The sequence below is a fragment of the Trichosurus vulpecula genome, chromosome 3 (assembly GCF_011100635.1).
Source record: "Trichosurus vulpecula isolate mTriVul1 chromosome 3, mTriVul1.pri, whole genome shotgun sequence".
NCBI classification, from domain to species: domain Eukaryota; kingdom Metazoa; phylum Chordata; class Mammalia; order Diprotodontia; family Phalangeridae; genus Trichosurus; species Trichosurus vulpecula.
Window position 1 is genome coordinate 400148472 of NC_050575.1, and position 19669 is coordinate 400168140.

Consider the following 19669-nt stretch of genomic DNA (forward strand, 5'->3'; position numbering starts at 1 on the left):
AACACAGGACCACCTAATAATACCTGTTCTACCTACAGTAGAAAGCTTCTTTCCCTCCTCCCTCTGAATCAAATATGGCAGAGTCCAGATTGGTGGGGCATAAACATGACAATAGGAATCATTTAATTTTTTGTATTTGTATGTGCATGCTGAGCACAGAATCTGGTACACAGTAGGGGCTTAATAAGTGCTTGCAGTTTCACTGGTGGGCTGATGGTCCATTTGACAAGGATGCACTAGGCACTTATGGACCTAGCAGTATCGAGTACCGGAAAAAGAACCAGTCTGGGTGGCAGCGGGCCTTGGTTTGAGACCCAGTCAGAACCATTTGCTGTTCATTGGGCATCTCCTTCAGCTGAGACTCAGTTTCTTCATTTGGAAGATGGAAATGTTCTGAAGTTTAGGCACAGACTTCAGAGGCCACTAGTCCGATTTCCTCATCTGACAGATGCCTTGAGGGCAGAGACTGGTTTTACTTTTTATTTTATCCCAAATGCTTTGCAGACTGCCTGACACATATGTGTCTCATAAATGCTTAATATCTGATCAGCTGGAGGAATTGGCCTAAAGTCACACAGGTATTAAGGGGGCAGAAACATGATTTGAATCCAGGTCCTCTGATCCCACCTAATGGGGCTGTTGCAAAGAAAGCCTTTTCTGAACCTTGGAGGACTTCCGCAATGTGAATATAAGTGCTACGGGAAAGGCAAGGGCCCTACTCTCCTGCCCTGGGAGATGGCTAAAACAAACCTAATCTATGAACCATTCAGTACTATGCAGTGACTAATTAAGAGCTAGGTGAGCCTGCCAGATGATGAGTTTAGGAAAAGGAGGGTACTGTGTGCTGGGAGGATAGGGAAGCATCCATAAGATGGGGGCTTGAGCAGAGCCCAAAAGCTCCAAGGAAGAAGGTCCCGAGAATGAATGAGACCAGATTCCAATTGATCCCCAGCTCTTCTGCCTGGCATGGCCCCCCTCCTCTGAAGGGTCTTCATTTGGCTCTAGGACTGTACCAAGGCCCCTGAGGGTGGGGAGCACCCCAAGGCTTCCCTGGCCTCCCAAAGAGGGGTAGGGCTGGGATCTTGCTGGTGGTGGGCTATCTTGGGAACTTTGTGGAGTGACCCAGTATCATGGAAACTGTCCTGGCTGCCTGCCTGGGAGGTGGCATGATATCCTTGCCTGGGGCTGCATCTCTGGGGGTGGGGAGGAGGAGTAGGAAGGCTGCCTTCTGTGAGGATGGAGATGATCTCTGCGGTGCTTTGGGAGGGAATGTCTGGGAAGACAGACACCCAGATCGATAATCCACATCTAGGAGGCCAGCTTCCCTCCCCTTCCAGAGCTGGCTGAGCACAGAGTGGCTCTACATCTTAGCCAGATCCTGGGGTTTTCATTGTTCCTTTGAGACAATGAGAGCTCCAGGCAAAACCCCCTCTGCCCAGCCTCCAGACCTTCCCTGGGAGCTTTATCTAGGCCTGCCTGATAAGGACATTCTCTGCCTGGGTCTGTTCCAGCTCAGCTGATCTAGCCTGACATACTGGAGGCTGAGGTAGGGGGTGGCCTGGCTGGGAATTGCCTAGCTAGACACAAAGAGGTCCTTATCTGCATTTCTGTCCCTCTCCTGAGTTACGAAGACCCTCTCTGGGAGCAGGAATGGTGGGGGGGGGGAGGAATAGGGAGGGTACTCATCCAAATTCCCAGCCAGGTGGTCTCTGTCCACTGTGGTACCATCCCAGCAGAGGTCCCAAGGAACCAGAGGTAGCGGGACCAGAGGAACAAAGGAGGTCTCAGTCCAGCTGAGATCTGAGGGGGAGGAGGAAGGAAAAGAATGAAGGGGAGGAAGGGAAGGAACTTGGGTTTGGGGGAGAAGTGCTGATGGGATGGGGAAACAGGACCGTAGGCAGACAAGAGGAGCCTAAGGCTTTGCCTTCTGACATTTTTAGACTGGCTACCCCTCAAGCCAAGGCCCAGATGGCCAACTCCGGGCAACTAGAGCCCTAGAATGGGAGGGGAGGGCTTTCCAGCATCCAACAGTGGACTCCATGGGGAAAAACCCAAAAGAGGCCCTCTGGCCTGTGGGCGAGGGCCTGGGTGGGGCTGAGTCACCAGGTCTGTTTGCCCACAGTTCCTGCGCTGGCCATTAGCCAGAGATCATGAGGGCTCTCTGGCCTGCCACAGGTTGCCAGCACAGGGATGAGGGGCCCATCTCCGAAGACCAGCCTCTTCTGAAACATACCCAAGCTGGTGTTTACTTTTCATCCATTGCTTGGCCCCACCCAGGGGAAGCTGCTGATTTGAAAGCCACTGCTGATCTAAAGGAGTGATTCCAGGTATAGACCGACAAATCAGTCCTGGGTCGCAGGACTGAGAACCAGAAAGGACCTTGGAGATGATCTAATCTGCTTCCCCCCACCCATTTTGCCAAGGACCAGAGATGGAATGACAAAAAAGGGGTCTAAGAGAGGCAGGGGCTGAAGCCACAATTCAAAACAAAATCCTACTCTGGGGTGTATCAATGGCCTTGAACTGTGGTGCTCTGAACTGACCCCAGCATGCCATGCTTTTGGTCATCACTCATGGTTCTCTGAACACTGCCTAAACCTCCAGCAGCGTTTTTGGCAGCCACATCACACTGTTGACTCATTGTGAATCTGTGACGTCCAATCCCTCGCTATTAGAGAACATTCGGCCCTCTATCCCGTCTACCACCCTGGCTTCCACCCAGCTCCTGCCCCCACTTCACTTGGCTGTTAGCACTGACTACCTTACCTCTGGGATATCTTTTATGGTCGTTTGACTCATCAATTAAACTAAAGCTTTTGAGTGCCTATTATGGGCAAGGCGCTGCTTGGGATTGGGTATGGAAAGATAAAAATGAATAGTCCCTACTTCAAGGATTTTACATTCTCCTGGAGACGTCCCCTGAGCTGCACTTTGGAGGAAGACAAGGATTCTGGGAAGCAGGGAGGAAGAGAGAGTGTGCATTTTGGGCAAGCAGGAGGCTTGGGTGAATGTAGAGAGAGGTAAGGGGTAGAGAGCTGAGGTTGAGGAACAGGAAGGAGAGTGGTATGAAGTAAAGATAGAGAGATTGGTGAGAGCTAATTTGGGGAAGGGCTTACTTTAGCCAACAGGTAATGGGGAGCAGCTACATGGTACCATCTTGCATAAAGCCTGGGGTCAGGAAGATGCATCTTCCTGAGTTCAAATCTAGCCCTAGATACTTATTAGCTGTGTGACTCTGGGCAGGTCACTTCACCCTCAGTTTGCCTCAGTTTCCTCATCTGTAAAATGAGCTGGAGAAGAAAATGGCAAACCACTCCAGTGTCTCTGCCAAGAAACACTCCCAAAGAGTGGGACACAATGGAAATGACTGAAAAGGGATGAGGGCAGGAGAAGTGTTGGGGACTCAAGGAACAAAGAAGAGGTTTAGAACTGCCAAGGGGATCCAATCATGGCAGACGCCTGGAGAAAATCATGAACCTGAGCTGAAGGTACATCAGAAATTTATGCTGTCTAACTTCAACTGGGCTCTCGCTGCAGCAAGGCGATTTTAAAAAGTTGCTCCCTAATTCACTCTTTATCTCTCACACCTTCCCCTCCTCCCTCCAACCTTCCTAACGAGCACCTAGACTCAGTTTGCTGAAAAAATTTAAACCATTCTCTGTGAGCTCCCTTTCCATTTCTAAACCTCTCAACACCATCCCCCACTCTCTGTGAGACAATATTGGTAAAGCACTTAGCATGGTGCCTAGCATATGGTAGGTGCAAATAAGCTTGTTTCCTTCCTTCCCCTCCTCTCCTCTCTCCCTCCCTCCCTTCCTTCCTTGCCTCCTTCCTTCCTCCCTTCTTCGGATGAGCCGGACATTAACCTTCAGTCCCATCCCCTCCCGACCTTTCCAGCAGACTGCTCTTCATTCTCCACTCTGATCTCTTCCAATCTAATGCTTCCTTTTCTTACTGACTTCCCACGGGTCTCTTTCCCTTCCTACAAACAAACGATGTCCCCTCCAAAGCCTTTCACTAGACTCTAGCCTTTCTTCAAGCCCTCACACTCTCCCTCTTCTCCCTCTCTCAAACACCTAAAAAAAGTCGCTTACACTGCAGTCTTTGACTGTACTTCCTCACCTCTCACTCTTTAACCCTTTTCAGTCTGGTTTCCTATCTCATCCCTGAACTGAAACAGCCTCTTCCAAAGAGACCAGTGACCTCTCAGTGATCTTTGCTCAGTTCTCACCCTTCTTGACCTCTCTGTTGCATCTGACGTCTGCTGCAAACACTGTCTTCTCTGGGCTTTTGGGACACTATTCCCTCCTGCTTCCCCTACCAGGCTAACTGCTCCTTCTCAGTCTCCTTTGCTGGGTCATCATTTATGCCCATCCCCCTCCCCCCACTCGTGGCCATAATCCCAGGGCTCAGCCCTGGGCAGTGCCCATTGTCTTAATTGTCACTTTGATGCAGTCGATGACTCACGGATCTTCACATCCAGCCCCAGGCTCCCCTGAGCTCCAGCTCCCCTTCACTCATGGCCAAGTTCCAAACTCAAGGGCCCAAAGAAAATGGACACTTTCAAAACAGAGCTCATTAGCATTCCCTGCAGACTCTCTCCACTCTCCCAAACATCACTATTTTTGTCAAGACACAATTCTTCTAGTAGCCCAGGTCTGAAATCTCAGCAATCCCTCCAGCCCTCCACCCCACAATGAGCTGCCAAATCTTGCTGTTTCTACCTCCATCATCTTTCCCACGTACTTCCCCTCCTTTTCTCTCACACAGCTCCCATCTCGGTTCATGCCTTTGTCACCTCTCTCCTGGAGTGCTGCAATGACCTCCCCAGTGCCTCAGTTCTCACCACTCCAAGCCATCCTGCCCACAGGTACCAAAGTGGCTTTTTTTTTTGCATTGGGGAAAGCAGGGCAATTGGGGTTAAGTGACTTGCCCATGGTCACACAGCTAGTAAATGTGTCAAGTGTCTGAGGCCGGATTTGAACTCAAATACTCCTGACTCCAGGGCTGGTGCTCTACACCCTGTGCCACCTAGCTGCCCTAAAGTGGCTTTTCTTAAGCGCAGATCTGACTGTGTCCCTGCCCTACTTGACCTCCTTTGGTCCCTTCTAGGATCATGTTATCTTTTGTGTGGTTTCTAAAAAACACTCTTCACAATCTGGTCCCAACCAATCTTTCTAGCCACATTCATCTTATTCCCCTTCCCAAGTGCTGAGAGGGTCAACCTGGATTTCTCTCTTCATTCCTCATACTCGCCACTCCATCGCCCACCTCCCTGCCTTGGCATGGGCCATCTCCCCAGGCTGGAACAGGCTTGTCTCCAAAAGGCACCTTAGCTATCACCTTCTCCATGAAGCCTTTCTCTATGTCCTTGACTGCTAATGCCCTTCTTCTCAAACTATCTTATATTTATTCTGTGTACCTATAAACACACGTGTGTGCTCACTCACACACACATGTACAGAGGTGTATATATAAAACATGTATCTATACACATATATACACACACATACATATATACACACAGGCATCTATGTATATAGTTTTACATATATTATGTGAATATATGTCTATATACATATATACATACACAACATACATATACATACGCATATACATACATAATATATACACACACATATAAATATATATGTGCATAGAAATCTCTTCAGAATGTAAATGCTATTAAAAAAGGATGGTTTCATTCTTTGCATTTGTATCCCTGGCACCTAGCCCAGTGTCTGGCACGTAGTAGGTACTTAAAATGCTTGCTGACTGAATAAAAGTACTACTAAGCCAAGCACGTGTCACAGTCTGAGCAATCTGGATGGGGCGTATGCCAAAAGAACTAGTCGATATTCTCAGATGTCCCTGTTGGGACTCATTATCTATCTTCCCACTAGACGTTCTACTGAGGGCACCACTTTCTTCCCAGTCACTCACATTTCATGACCTTGGTTCTTGATGCTTCTCTCACTCACTCATCATATCCAATGGTTCCATCCATCTTCCTTCTATACCAACCTTTACTTGCCCCTTCTCTCCACTAATGAAGCAGACGCTGCTCTGGATCACCTCTTGCCTGACCTATTGCAATAGCCTCCTAATTGGTTTCTGTCTTTAGCTTCTTCCTGCTTCCATTCAAACTCCACATATTTCTCAAAGAAATACTCTGAAGACCTTGGCCTGACCCAGAAGCTGTCACTCTTTTGCTCTGAAACCTTCCATGGTTTCCCATTGTCCCAACTCTCCTTGGCCTGGCATTTACTCTGGCTCCGCCCCTACCTTCCCAACCTCCCTTTGTCGGACTCCTCTTTTAGAGCAGGTGTTCCTTGTTCCCGCTCTGATGCCTATCTGCTGAATGAGATCCTTCCCTGCACCTGATGCCCTTCCAAGCAAGGACAAGTAAGGTCACCGATGGCCTGATTCCTTTCTTTATTTCTGAAGCCTGGATGGACCCGCTAGTATGTTCTTAGCCCAGCTTTAGATTAGAACAGTATCTGAAGCATAAATATAAGTCCCAGGATGGCTATCTGTTGGAGAATTTTAAAATATCTCTACCTTGAGGTACAGGGCTAGGATGAAATACCCATGGGTATTATGCATTGGGAGCTCTAAATAAGCTTGGGGGCTGAACCTTGGTCTTCTGCAGAGTACTCATGGTTTGCTCTTTGGTCCAACAGGTTTCACATTTTTTAATGGATGTTAATAAGCATTACATTCCTACTATGTCCCAGATACCATCTGAGGCACTGTGACCCCAAATAAAAAGTGCTCCAGCTCCTGCCCTCAAGAGGTTTATATTCTCCTCAAGGAACAGGTTTATCGATAGTGGATTTTCTCTTGGTCATCAGTGCCCACAGGCCATTCTCAGGTGACTCGGGGGCTCTGTCCTAGACCTCCTTTTGGAATCCTAGGTGGAAATCTGAATAGAAAGGCAGACAGATCAATTGCCAGGTCTCAACCAGACCATTATTTTAATCCATTTCTGCCCTGGTATAGACAGCTTCCCCTGCCTGAGCAGGATGATGATGCCAAACACCCCCTAAAAGTGAAGACCCCACGCCAGACTGATGAATGACCATCTGTTAGTGGTTTGTACTTGTGCATTCTTTGTGCCAGCAGCCACTGACCCAGGGGCCCCAACCGACAGCACGTGACTTAGCTCAGCTGTGCACTCAAGGCAGATGGACGATGGACAGCAAGATGCCCGAGGAATAAGATCACAGGATTTACAGCAAGGAAGGGTCCTGAGAGATCATCCGAGCCAGTCTCCTCATTTTACAGGGGAAGATGGGGAGTTTGAGGGACTTGCCTAAAGCAACACAGGAAGTATCAGAGCCTCGATTTAAAACCAGACTGTTTGACTCCAAGGCTGGTGCGTCCCCCCCACCCCCACTATTCCATGCAGTCATACAGTGATTGGTAAAGAATGCCAGGGGCTCTGGGCTCCACATTGGAGATAAACATTTATTAAGTGCCAGGCACTGTGCTATGAGGCCAGAGAGGTAGGGGAGGTTCATTGTCAGAACAGCAGCTCTCCTCCTTGTTGTATTTCCCACTGGTGTTCAGGAATGAGTCCTGCCCCACTCACAAGCTTCCAAATCATCGTCACTGTTTACATACAGACTTGGGGGGGGAAATGCAGGTGTTGACTTTCTTCTCCAAAGCTCACCTCCCTCGTTAGAGTACCCTCTTGGCAGGGGAGATCTCTTGCCAATGGCCCTAATTTGACCTTGGTAGGGAGGGGAATGAGAAGCAGGAAGGGCCATGAGCAGCTTCTAAGTAGGTGGGTCAGGGCCTAGATTGGCTGACCTTCATTAGATGAGATAAGATCAAGTATCCATCCCCTTGGGTCAACAACTGTGGCTTGCTGTGGCATTCAGCCCGTTGCTTTCTGGGGACTGTTCTTCACCTATTTCAAGTCAGTTTTGTCTTGTGCCTTTTAAGAAGCCAGGCATGTGCTTGGAGGCACGGTTGCAATTTGCAGCCAAAAACAGAAGTAAAGCAAACAGATCCTGCCCGGTGCTTTGTGGTATTATCCAGTTTCAAAGGTCGCTTACTCTCCCAAGGCTCCCTTGGGTGAGTAATCTAAAGGTGGGTGAGGGTGTTCATGTTTCTGATATCTTGGCTCTCCACCCAGAGACACATGGAAGGGCAACCCAAGCCGGTGACACCTGGTTGAGGGTGTTGGTCTGAAGCTGGCTTTAGGATGGGGGGGTGGCGGGGCTGGGGAGAGCCAAAAGGAGTGGTCCTCTCTCTCCCTCTGGGGGCAGAAGGAAATATTTGGTTTGGCAAAACAAACAAACAAACAAACACACAACAACAAAAAAAAAAACAAACCAAAACTCATGAGAGGCTTAAATCACTCTAGGATTCCTTAGCCAAAAAGGAAAGTGAACTACCTGGACCAAAGCCCTGAACAAGGAAGGCCAAAATCGACAGACCAGCTGTCCTTTCCCTAGGCCTTAGTAGGGGTTCAACATCTGACCCTTCAGCTAGCTATGCTGCACCATCAGATCTTCAGGGGTCCTTTGGGGTGACCCCTCCCCCTAGAGCCTCCCCCTTGAGGGGGCCAGGAGGATAGACAGAAAAGATTGTACTCCAGGGAGTGAATGAAAGGATTGACCCACCACACACAGAGCAAGTGAAGGAAGAAGGGAGTCTTGTTCCAGAAAGTTCTCTGGCTCTAGGAAAGTGAATCTTCTCTATCGTAGATCATGGAAATCCCATGGGTTAAGCTTTCCTGCTGGCAGGTCCAATACCTAGAATGAATGGCTGCCCACCCCAAGATCCTGCCCTTGACAGAGGCACCAAGGAAGGTATATGCATGGGAGGACACAACTAGTGTCCTTCCTCCCCATCTTTGTACGCTCTTTGGTTGGTTGGTGAGGCCCACATTTGCCTCTTTGACTGGATTCAATGCTCTAGATGCCAGGATTCTAGAGCAGCCAGGGACCCCCAGTCCAATCTCTTCATTTTGTGGATGAAGCCCAGGAAAGGGAAATGTGTTGCTTACTGGACAGGCTGATATGAAATGACAGGGTCAATACTTGACTCCCCTTGGTCTCATCTCCCCACAATAGACTGTAAGCCCATTGAGAGCAGCAAACGTCTCATTCTCTGTAACTGCTTTCCCAGCACATAGGACAGAGCCCTGGCGCATTGGAAATACTTAATACATGTTTGTTGACTGACTACAGGTGCAATGTGGTTGCTACGGCACTATGTCTATCTCGCCACATTAGGGCATCTTAGAGCCTGCGCCCAGGGCATGCAACTTAGAAACCCAGCTGATGTTCAAGCTCCTGAACCTAGCCTTTCTCCTCTCAGATGAGGGACCGGTTAGCTGCCCAGTCTTTTCATGATGATTCAGGGGACATTGAGAAGGGAAAGGCAGGGAATACCGGAGACTGTCATTTAGAGATCAGAAGAGGAAAAACCCAGCCAATTATGCCTCCTCTCTCAGGAAAGTACGTAGGTAACAGGCTGTAAAATAGAATGCTGATGCCAATGAGTCAGCAAGCAAGCATTTATGAAGTGCATACTATGTGTCAGGCATTGTGCCAAGGGCTGAGGACACAAAAAAAGGCAAAAACATGGGCCCGTGGCAGCCAGGGTGGCAAAGTGGAGATAATGCTACATTTGAAGTCAGGAAGACCCAAGTTCAAATCCAGCCTCAGACACTTCCTAGCTGTGTGACCCTGGGCAAGTCTTTTTGTTTACTTTGTATACTTCAATTTCCTCAACTAAAAATGGAGACTATAATAGCACCTTCTTCCCAGGGTTACTGTGAGAATCAAAGGAAATAATATTTTGGTAAAGCACTTGGCACATAGTAGGCACTTAGTAAATGCTTGTTTCTTCCCTTCCCTACCCTCCATTCTAACGGAGGAGACAGCATGTAAATAACTAGGTATATATACAGAGTAATCTCAGAAGGGAGGGACGGCATTAGTAGCTGTAGGTGGCATTAGAGGGTTAGGGTTGAGAGGAAGGAAAAGGAAGGTGGGGAGGGGTGAGGGAGAAGGGCATGGGAGGCACGGAGGGCAGCCTCCATGTGCAAGTGGCAGGAGATGGAGGGTCCAGCGGATGAAGAGCTTTCAGCGTCAAACAGAGGGCTTGCTATCTGCTCCTGGAGGTCACTGGGGGCCATGGGAGCTCCGTGGTCAGATCAGTGCTTGGGGGAAAAACATCTCTTCGGGTCACTGGGTGGAAGATGAATTAGAGCGGGGAGATCAGTCAGAAGCCTTGTGATAATCTAGGCGAGGTGTGATGGAGGACTGGAGCTAGAGCTGGGACTGTGGGGTTGGTCAAAAGGAGTCTTTGATCATAATGATAATAATTATAATGAGAATAGTGCTTACTATGTGCCAGGCACCGTGCTAAGCACTTTACAATTACTATCTCATTTTGGCCTCTAACAACCGTAGGAGGTGGGTGCTTTTGCTGTCCATGGGGAAATTGAGGCATATAGAGGTTAAGTGACCTGCCCAGGGTCATAAGGCCAGTGTCTAAAGCCAGTTTTGAACTCAGGTCTTCTCTGACTCCAGGCTCAGTACTCTGTCCACTGTGCCACTGACCTGCCCATATATGATACCATCTTATTTTCCAGTGAGTCGCTTTGTGTCTTATTTCTCCAACTGGATTATAACCTCCAGGTGGGCAGATTCTATCTCTTCAGCTTCACCTCCACAGTGCCCCTCAGGGCGCTACGACCATCCCAACCCATCCAAAATGTTGAGCGGGAGGGAGCTGAATCCAAACCCCTCAGTCTCTCCAAATTAGGACAATGAGGCCCAGTGAGCTCAAGGGTAAGAGGCAGAGGTGAAGCTTAACCCAGGGCTTCCTGTCTCCAAACCCAGCCCTCTTTCCATTAGGTCATGACACACAGTAGAGGTTACAGTTCATTATAACTTGTGTGCCTTATCAGCACTTAGATAATAGGATATGGGTAGAGAATGTAATGACTCCTAAGGGTATCCCAAGGCCAATGCTTTGGAGGTCAGACAGACTCTTAGGCATGAGCTGGGCCTCCCTGTAGGGCCTTATGCAGAGCTTGGCCTTTGTTACTACACACACACACACACACACACACACACACACACACACTGGGGGGGCTGCGTCCTCTCCCCACCCCCCACGAGCCTCAGCTGGCTCTCTGGTGTAACTGGAGCTTAGGAGGAATTCCCTGCCCTTCCCCAGAGGAGTTTATTAAAATAGGTCAGGAACCAGCTGGCTTCGATCGGAAAAATCTCTGGGGCGGCAGAGAATCGGGCTAAGGGGAACTACGGGAAGTCAGGGAGGGCAGAGAATGAAGGGAGCGCCCTGTGTGAGGCTCAAAATAGAAACAGTTCCCAGGCTCTAGATCCAAAACCCCAAACTGGGCTGTTCTCCAGAGACCTAGCTTGAGGGTATCAATGGGCAAGGGAGAAGCACAGGAAAGTCCTCTCCACATCTGACCTCCTGGTCCCCCAGACGCATGGCCTCAGAGGTGGGTCTACACTGCCCTCCTGCATTTGCTCCCTTCAAGCTGGCTTCAGTTTCTCCACCAGGAACAAGAAAGACTGAAAGAAACCTGGGAGCCCTTCTAAGAAGCTGGCTGGTCTGGGCAGTCACTGAATACCTTCCAGACTCCTCCCTTTTTGGTCTCTTGTTCTCTCTTGCCCGCCCCAGGCTTGCTGAACTGGTCAGGAGGTGGTGGTCATCTGCACAGAGAGCTATGGAGCTTTCCACCGAGAACTCTGTTCTTATTTCAGGCAGAATGAAAGGATGAGGCTTCAGAGGGCAGGACAGAGGGTTATATAAATGGTCAGAGATCAGGCCCTGAGTGAGAGGAGGATTTCAGGCAGGTCCTTGGGGAGTAGCAGGCGTTGGCTCGGGCCTCCCTGCTCCTAACTGGAGCCCTACATGGAGTTCTGGCCAGGCTTCCCATGGCCAGGGCCAAAAGGAGGTGAAGGCCTGTTTCTGCCTGGAAGCCCCTCGTGCTATGCCTCGCCCCAGCCCTGGCCCATCCCAGGCTCTCCAGGGAACATGCAGAGAGAACACACCTATCTGTATGTCTGCTGCCAAAACCGTCTAAAGCACAGGTATGATCTTGTCTTCTCTCCGCTTAATACCCTGCTTTGCCTCCTGACATTCAGGGGCCTCCAATCTAATCCAAACATTTATGTGCTTACTACAGGCAAGGAACTAGGCTAGAAATAGGGGATACAATAAAATAAAAGACAGCCCCTGTCTTTAAAGGGTTTACATTTGCAGGGCAGGGGAGCAGAATAGGAAGAGAGACAACATGGAAATGAGTCCCTAAATCTGTAGCTTGAGGAAAGAGGGAGCACAAAGGCTAGGGGGAAATCAAGGACTGGGACCTGGGGTAAGCCTTGAAAGTAGGCAGGCAATGGTTTAAAAAAAGAGAGAGTGAATTCCAAACACCCGGGAAAGTCTGTGTGCAAAGGTGTGGAGTTGGGAAATCACATCTCCAAGTAGCAGAAACAGCTGTTAAACTGGCCAGTGGGGCTAGAATGTAGCATGTGGGAAGGGGACAAAGATAAGAATGAGCACATCTGGCCACACTTGGTTCAGTATTCCTTTTATGGCACTCTGGGTTTCTGGCCAAACTGGGTCATTTTGGTCTCACCTCCCACCTCCAAGCTTTTGCATATACTGCATCCCTCACACCTTCCCTCCACATTTTTGCTTGGTGAAACCTTTCTCTTCCTTCAAGGCCCAGCTCAGGCTCCCTAGTTAGCAGGGATGGATCCTACTTACTATGGATCTTCCCTGTTTCTTCTCTCTAACTTCTCATTGAAACTTGTCTTTTTTTTTATGTATCCCTCTCATCCCCTTATTAGACTAGGAACAGCATCATTTATCCTTTATTAGGCACAATCTATTCAATTATCCCAACTGCACAATAGCTCACATTTTTAAACATTGCTTTGCAGTTTTGTACCAAGTTTTGCCTACATTTCATTTGGTCATGGAATGGTACTATTTTCCAGCCCTGGGGAATGAGCCCTTCCGAGGCAGGAAGCGTGCCTACTTCAATAACCAGTGCTCATACTGGTAGATGGCATGTGCAGAAGGGTTATGACCTCCTGAGCTCCTTCCTTGGTCCCAGAGGCAGGGTTTGGGACCTTCAGTATGGCACTCAGTGCCCAGAAGCCTGCAGGAAGTCCTTGGGTATCGATGTTACTCAAAGAACCTGAAGCTCCCAGCTTTCAATGGCCAGCCCTGGGTTCCTCCAGCCTGTGGTCAGAGCCCGGCTTCATTTAGGGCTCTCCTTGGGAGGTTACCTACCCCCTCTCCTCCTCCTCCAATCTGATTACTTAATAAGGTGGTTGACCCTCACTTTGGCTCTTTACTGAGTACTCTTGAGTACCTAGCACTGTGCTAAGGAGGGAGGCGACTTTGCAGACTCACTACAACAGACGCTGAGCAAGACACCCTTGTTCATGGGTTGGCCCAGCCCTATCTCCGACGCCCATCACTGTTGTCCTTGCCTGAGACCGGTAGCCCCCCTGGCCTGCTCCTAAGTCACTGGGGCTGAGCCTGGCTCTCTCCACCTCGGCGTTTAGAGCCTAGGGAAGAGACTCCGGTGTCCTGGACACCAGGCAAGGCAGTATCTGACTGGCTGGTGGCTACAAGAACCTGGGCACAGAGAGGGTTAGCTAGATGCCCAGCGCTTAAGTGTTAATACCCAAGGAAGAATGGTCCACATAAGGGAGGGGAAGGGATGGGATTTCCCTCAGCCCATTCTGTTGCATAGACCTTGCTGGCTGGGCTGGGCTAAGCGGGCACAGCCGCAGGGGTCCAGCCACACCACCCAGAGAAAGCTTCTACCTCTAGGGAGGGAGGGGGGTACTCTCCCCTCCCCCAAAGCCAGGCGAATCAACCCAATCCAAACATTTATTAAGTAAGGAAAGAATGGCTGGGGGTGGGCAGGATGCAAAGTTTAGCTGAGAAGACAATCAAAGCGAAGGACGGAAGGAGGAAACGGACAGCGAGGTTGGAGGGACGAGCCCCACAAGGGGGAGCGCGCTTACTGACCTCGGCGTTGACTTCGTTATCCCCGGCCACCCCGCTGCAGGTCAGGGGGCCCAGCCACACGAACAGCAGCAGCAGCAGCTCCCCGCTGCCCAGGAGGGTCCCGGCCCAGCCCGGCCTCCGGGGCTCGCCCCGCCCGGCCCCGCCGCCGCTCATGCTGGCGGCGCTGGCTGGGCTGGGCTGCGGAGGGCGATCGGAGAGCCCCGATGCCCCGGCTGGGCACGGGCTTGAGGCTTCCTCGCTGGGGGGTCGGAAACTTGGAGCTAGACGCGCTGGGGCCGGGACCACCCCTCTGGTCCCCGGGGGAGCTCGTAGGCGCCTCAAGGCAAGTTCCCCAGGCTCGGCGTGGAGAGCCCAGCGGCGGGCACGGCGAGGGGGGCTAGCCAGGTGCAGGCGGCGCTCCCGTCTCCTTCCCCGCAGGATGCCGCCTTTGTCTCGGACTCAGCCTCGGGGCTACCCGGGGCCGCTGCGCTCCTCAGGGCTCCTAGCAGCGCGCCTGCAGCTGCTATCCATGCCCGGGCCGGCGAGGGGGAGGCGGCGCGCACGCCCCCTCCCCGTGTCCGGGGCACCTCGCCCCCCGCGGCGGGGTCTGCGAGAGGGGGATGGGCAGCGGGGGCCCCCCACGGCGTCCGGAGGGCCGGGGCGGGGAGGGCAGGGGGAGCCAGAGCCCGAGCGAGCTAAAAACCTTGGGGCCGGATCGGCGCAGGTCTGAGCCAGCTCCTGCGCTTGGGTCCCCCTCCCCGCCCCTCCCTCTCCTCCTCTCCTCCACGGCTCTTAAAGGGACCGTGCGCTCGCGGGCCGGCCGGCTAGCCAGGCCGCAGGGAGGGGGCGGCCAGCCCGGCCGGGAGCCTCCGCAGCCTCTCGGCCCCGGGCCCAGGGCCTCCCCAAAGGCAGGTTGTGCGCGTGGGAGCCTGCGCTCTTCTACCGCTTCTGCTTTAAAACTCTACTCCAAGTTTCCCCAAGGGGAAGGGATATGCGCCTGGGATGTATTTTGACCCTGATCCCCAGTGAGCCAAGGGAGAGAGGCGGGGCCACAACCTGAAACTAACAAAACACGCCCCGCCCCCCCCATCTCCCCACAGCCCCCAGGTACTTTCAATATGGTTCTGGGCAGGAGGAGACAACTTAAAAAAGAAAAACCTTGACCTTTGCTGCCTATCCTGCCCTTTAAACTTGACCAATAATAACCATAGTTAGCCTTTAGATATAAGGAAACGGAGGCAGAGAGAGGTTACATGACTTGGGTAGGACCACCACACAGGTAGTAAGCATGAGAGATTGTCTTCCAACTGAGGGCTGTGAATTCAAGTGCCTCGCTTTCTCCACTGCGCCACCTAGCATAGGAAGGATTGAAAAGAGGGAGGAAGGAAGGAAGGAAAGAAAGAAAGAAAAAATTAGATCGATCCACCGTGTGAGGTAAATAAAATGTGAGGACTTCACAGGGAAGATATGTTTGTGTGTGTATGTATGTGTATACATATACATTAAGAAATGTTTTAGCTTTACTGTAAAAGTACTGTAGAAGAATGGAGAGCGTCTCCCCCTCCCCTTACCTTATTCTCCTTCTTCAGATTTATAGATGTCACCTCAGCTGTAATCATTAACTAAGGGAATGTATATACATACATATACACTAAGAAATGTTTTAGCTTTACTGTAAAAGTACTGTAGAAGAATGGAGAGGGTCTCCCCCTCCCCTTACCTTATTCTCCTTCTTCAGATTTATAGATGTCATCTCAGCTGTAATCATTAACTAAGGGAATGGGAATTGGAGTTTCTGTGCCTCAATCTCCCAGTTCTTTGTGTAGCTTTCATGCTCAGATTGTAAGCCTGCCTCCCAGCCAATGGTGAGGAGGGTCAGAGATGGGTGGGAATTCTCTTGCCTTAGGTATAATTATTGGTGCTTTGCCCCTTGTACTCTGCCTCCTTTGCTGGTTGTGTTCTGTGCTGGCAGAGGGTGCCCTATTCTCGTGATAACTGAATAAAATTCAATTTCTGTTCCCACCTTGAGATGGCTCCTTATTAGTATTATTTGGTGAGGGTCAAATATCCCACACAGTTTTGGGGGCTCGTCCGGGATCCTGTATTGTTAAGAGGTGGAGGTCTGCTTTTGGGGAAAAACTGAGGGGACAATCTTAGATTCAGTCTAGGATAGGATCCTCTTGGCTCAGTTCTCCCCTCCCCCCCACTTGTGTTCCTTGGGGAAAGAATATTTTCCCACCTGACTATTCCTGAGTTCAACTACGGAAACAGATACTGCATAATAGAAGAATCCATATCTGAATTTGAATAAAAGCTAAGGATGTTTTATCATGTCATATTTGGCATGTCATATGTCCCTGCTTTCTTTCCTTCTATAGCAAGTCTCTGTGATCAGAGCAAGTAGTCAGTAAAAGATATGAGCTCTTTTATGTTATCTTATTGGGCAGACTAATATTATATTTATCTAGAAGTAGAACATGTGTAGAAATTTATGCAAACTGCTTAAGATTCACGCTAAGATGTTTCCTTTTGTTTAAAGTATTTTAAGAGCAGTGTTTTTTTTTTTTTTTAATACCATAGGCCTGGGACTAGTGTTCCTGTGTGTGGCCCTGTATAAGTGAGGCTAGTTTATATTTTTGGTAGTGGTATGGACACAATTATTAGGTCAAGGGCTTGTGAGAATATCTTGTTATTTGGTTAATATCAAGCTTCTCTAAGGTTTTGTTACAAATAATAATATTAAAAGAACAATGGCTTGTGGCTTAGTTTGTAATGCCATCAAAGAAATATGGCATGACTAAAAGGTTAAGATTTATATATACTGTGTTAAATAATTGGTTATTTAATGTATTTATGTATGTACTGGAGTCCCATCCTCTTGGTGGGGAAATTAATAATGAGTCAATGTAAAGCATGAGAATTTGGGTTCTGATGTGAATTTCTTAAACATGGCAATTGGTCGAGGTTTCAATTTTGAATTTGTAAAAATGATCAGGGTATAGTTATTAGAAATGGTAACTTAAAATTATGCTAAGGTAACTTTTGTAGGAGGATGGACAGAAAGCTGGTTCCTACAAGAAGAAGAAGCTGTGGAAGTGGCTGAAACAACCAAGGACCAGAAGACTTCATTGATGCTCCCTGCCAGACAGCTGTATGGGAAGAGACTTTTGAAAGTTAAAGGGACAATTGTATTACAGTTTTCTTTTGGGTCTCTGTATTTGTACTTATAAAGGGGACTGCCCCCTTTGATTTGTCAGTATGTTGATCAATCCTTCCCATATTTATTAAAAAGGATAATGGGGATACCAATATGATGGGAAAGAAAATGTGGTATAAAAGTGTGATGAATGAAGAAGATAGGTGGGTGGATAATTCATATAAAAAAATGGTGTGTGAAGTCTTCAAAATAGTGTCACGAAGAGGGAGGATTGTGTGAGGTAAATAAAATGTGAGGACTTCACAAGGAAGATATGTATATATCTACTAAGAAATGTTTAAAAATCAAGAAATAGGGAAATAGGGAAGTGGAAAGATTCTGAGGCCATGAGAGTCTGATGGCTCAGCCTCTGGGAAAGTTTATCCTGAAACTTTTTGTTCTTTCTTCTGGTTCTGGTTTAAAGATTTGCTCAGTAAGAATAGGGTCACTGTGACCTGTTTACCTTTACTATAAAAGTACTGTAGAAGAATGGAGAGGGTCTTCCCTTCCCCTTAGCTTATTCTCCTTCTTCAGATTTATAGATGTCATCTCAGCTGTAATCATTAACTAAGGGAATGGGAATTGGAGTTTCTGTGCCTCAATCTCCCAGTTCTTTGTGTAGCTTTCATGCTCAGATTGTAAGCCTGCCTCCCAGCCAATGGTGAGAAGGGTCAGAGATGGGTGGGAATTCTCTTGCCTTAGGTATAATTATTGGTGCTTTGCCCCTTGTACTCTGCCTCCTTTGCTGGTTGTGTTCTGTGCTGGCAGAGGGTGCCCTATTCTCGTGATAACTGAATAAAATTCAATTTCTGTTCCCACCTTGAGATGGCTCCTTATTAGTATTATTTGGTGAGGGTCAAATATCCCACACATCCACAAATTTCCCCATCCACCCACTTTTCTCTGGGAAGAGCTAAGAATGCCCTCCCCAGGGGCTGCCTCCCCACATCATATTGGAGGTGACCACAAAGGCAACTAGTCTGCTTTGCTAAGACTCAAACAATCGTAGCCAATTAGGGAACCAGCCCTGGGCAGATAAATGGGAAAGAACTCCACCTACCCCTCCTATTCTTTTTCTCCAGAATGGTTTGACAATGTACAGAGACTTTTACTGTCTTCCTCTATCTTCTCAGCTACTAACTTTTGGCATAAGAGTGTGACCTTTTTATCAGGTGTCAGCTTCCAGAAGGGACTCTTTGCTGCCCTCTGAGCTACATTCCCCTTTTATGTGGCAGTCCCTACTTCCCTAAAATTGGAGCTGGCTGGAGTTTGGGAAATTGTGTCGGTTACCCCTAGAGTATGTTTAAAACTAACCTGTCAAGAGAAGAAAAAGACCACAGACAACTGAAGATATCCTGCATGCATGTTTAGCTAGGGCTCCTCCCAAGATAACTGAAGTAGACTAATTTTACTCCCCTGGGGCCTTCTAATGAAGAAGAGTAAGAAATGATGGAGATGTTAGTCTCTGATTTCTTTGGAATCAGCAAACTTTCCAAATCCAGTCCCTTCCTTTGCAATTTGCTTTGGAATTTGCACAGAGGCCATCAGAAATGGACCACTCACGTTTCCAGGTTTGACGGAAATTTGTTTTAATCTTTAACAATAACATTTATTCAAAATCTACTACATTGAGAAAAATATTTGGCTTGATGGAAGGTGTTCATTTATACTGCTGAAGAGGGGCCCTGAATATCATAAACAGTGTACTTCAGGGCCTTTGCTCAAAAAAGTTTGCAAAGTCCCTTTTTATGGTGGAATTCTCCCTCTTAGAGTTAACTCTCCTCCGGTTGACTTTTATGTTTCTAGGACAGCACTTCTCTCAACAGGATAACCATTGCAAAATGCCCAGATCGCCACTCTGGCCCGTTGATAGAGGCCCCGGGATTGGGCACATCTAGGCAGATTTTCTGAGATCAGTTTCAAATTAAACAAATATTTCTCAAATGTTTGACAACGAGCAGGGAAATGCTGAGGAGCAGAGTTTCTGTTGCCTTCCTGGACTTGTCTAGGCAGAAGATCCTACAAAGTATAAGCAACTTATCTCTGTCCCCAAAGTACAGGAGAAAGCCTGCTTATTCTTGGAAACAGGAGACCTGAGTTCAGATCCCAGCACTGACACTTATTCCTTCTGTGATCTTGACCCAATCACTTGGCCTCTGTGGGCCTCAGTTTCACTCAACAGTAAAATGAGAGGGTTGGACTAGTTGCCCTCTGAGGTCCTCTCCAAATCTAAGATATTGTTTTTCAAGGGAAACAGAACAAAACACTTGTGTAGCATAAACATTTAGCAAACAGCGTTGGGCAGTCAATAACAAAGGGAGTGTTCTGAGGGCAGTCATCAGGGAAGGCACTGAATCCACCCAGTGTTTCCCAGGTGTCCTATAAAGGAACACATGCCTATATAAAGTGGCCCCTCTGGTTTAAAATTCTGTGATCCATGGATGG

At 48.8% G+C, this 19669-nt stretch overlaps 1 protein-coding gene across 1 annotated transcript in view; it reads right to left on the reverse strand.

The window, feature by feature from the left end:
• MMP15 (matrix metallopeptidase 15) overlaps nt 1-14736 on the reverse strand; it is a 34970-nt gene extending 20234 nt beyond the window's left edge. The window contains exon 1 of the mRNA XM_036753106.1: nt 14050-14736. Coding sequence (XP_036609001.1) covers nt 14050-14202 — 153 coding nt within the window. The 5' untranslated portion in view covers nt 14203-14736. The remainder of the gene's footprint in view (nt 1-14049) is intronic.
• Between the last annotated feature and the right edge of the window lie 4933 nt (nt 14737-19669).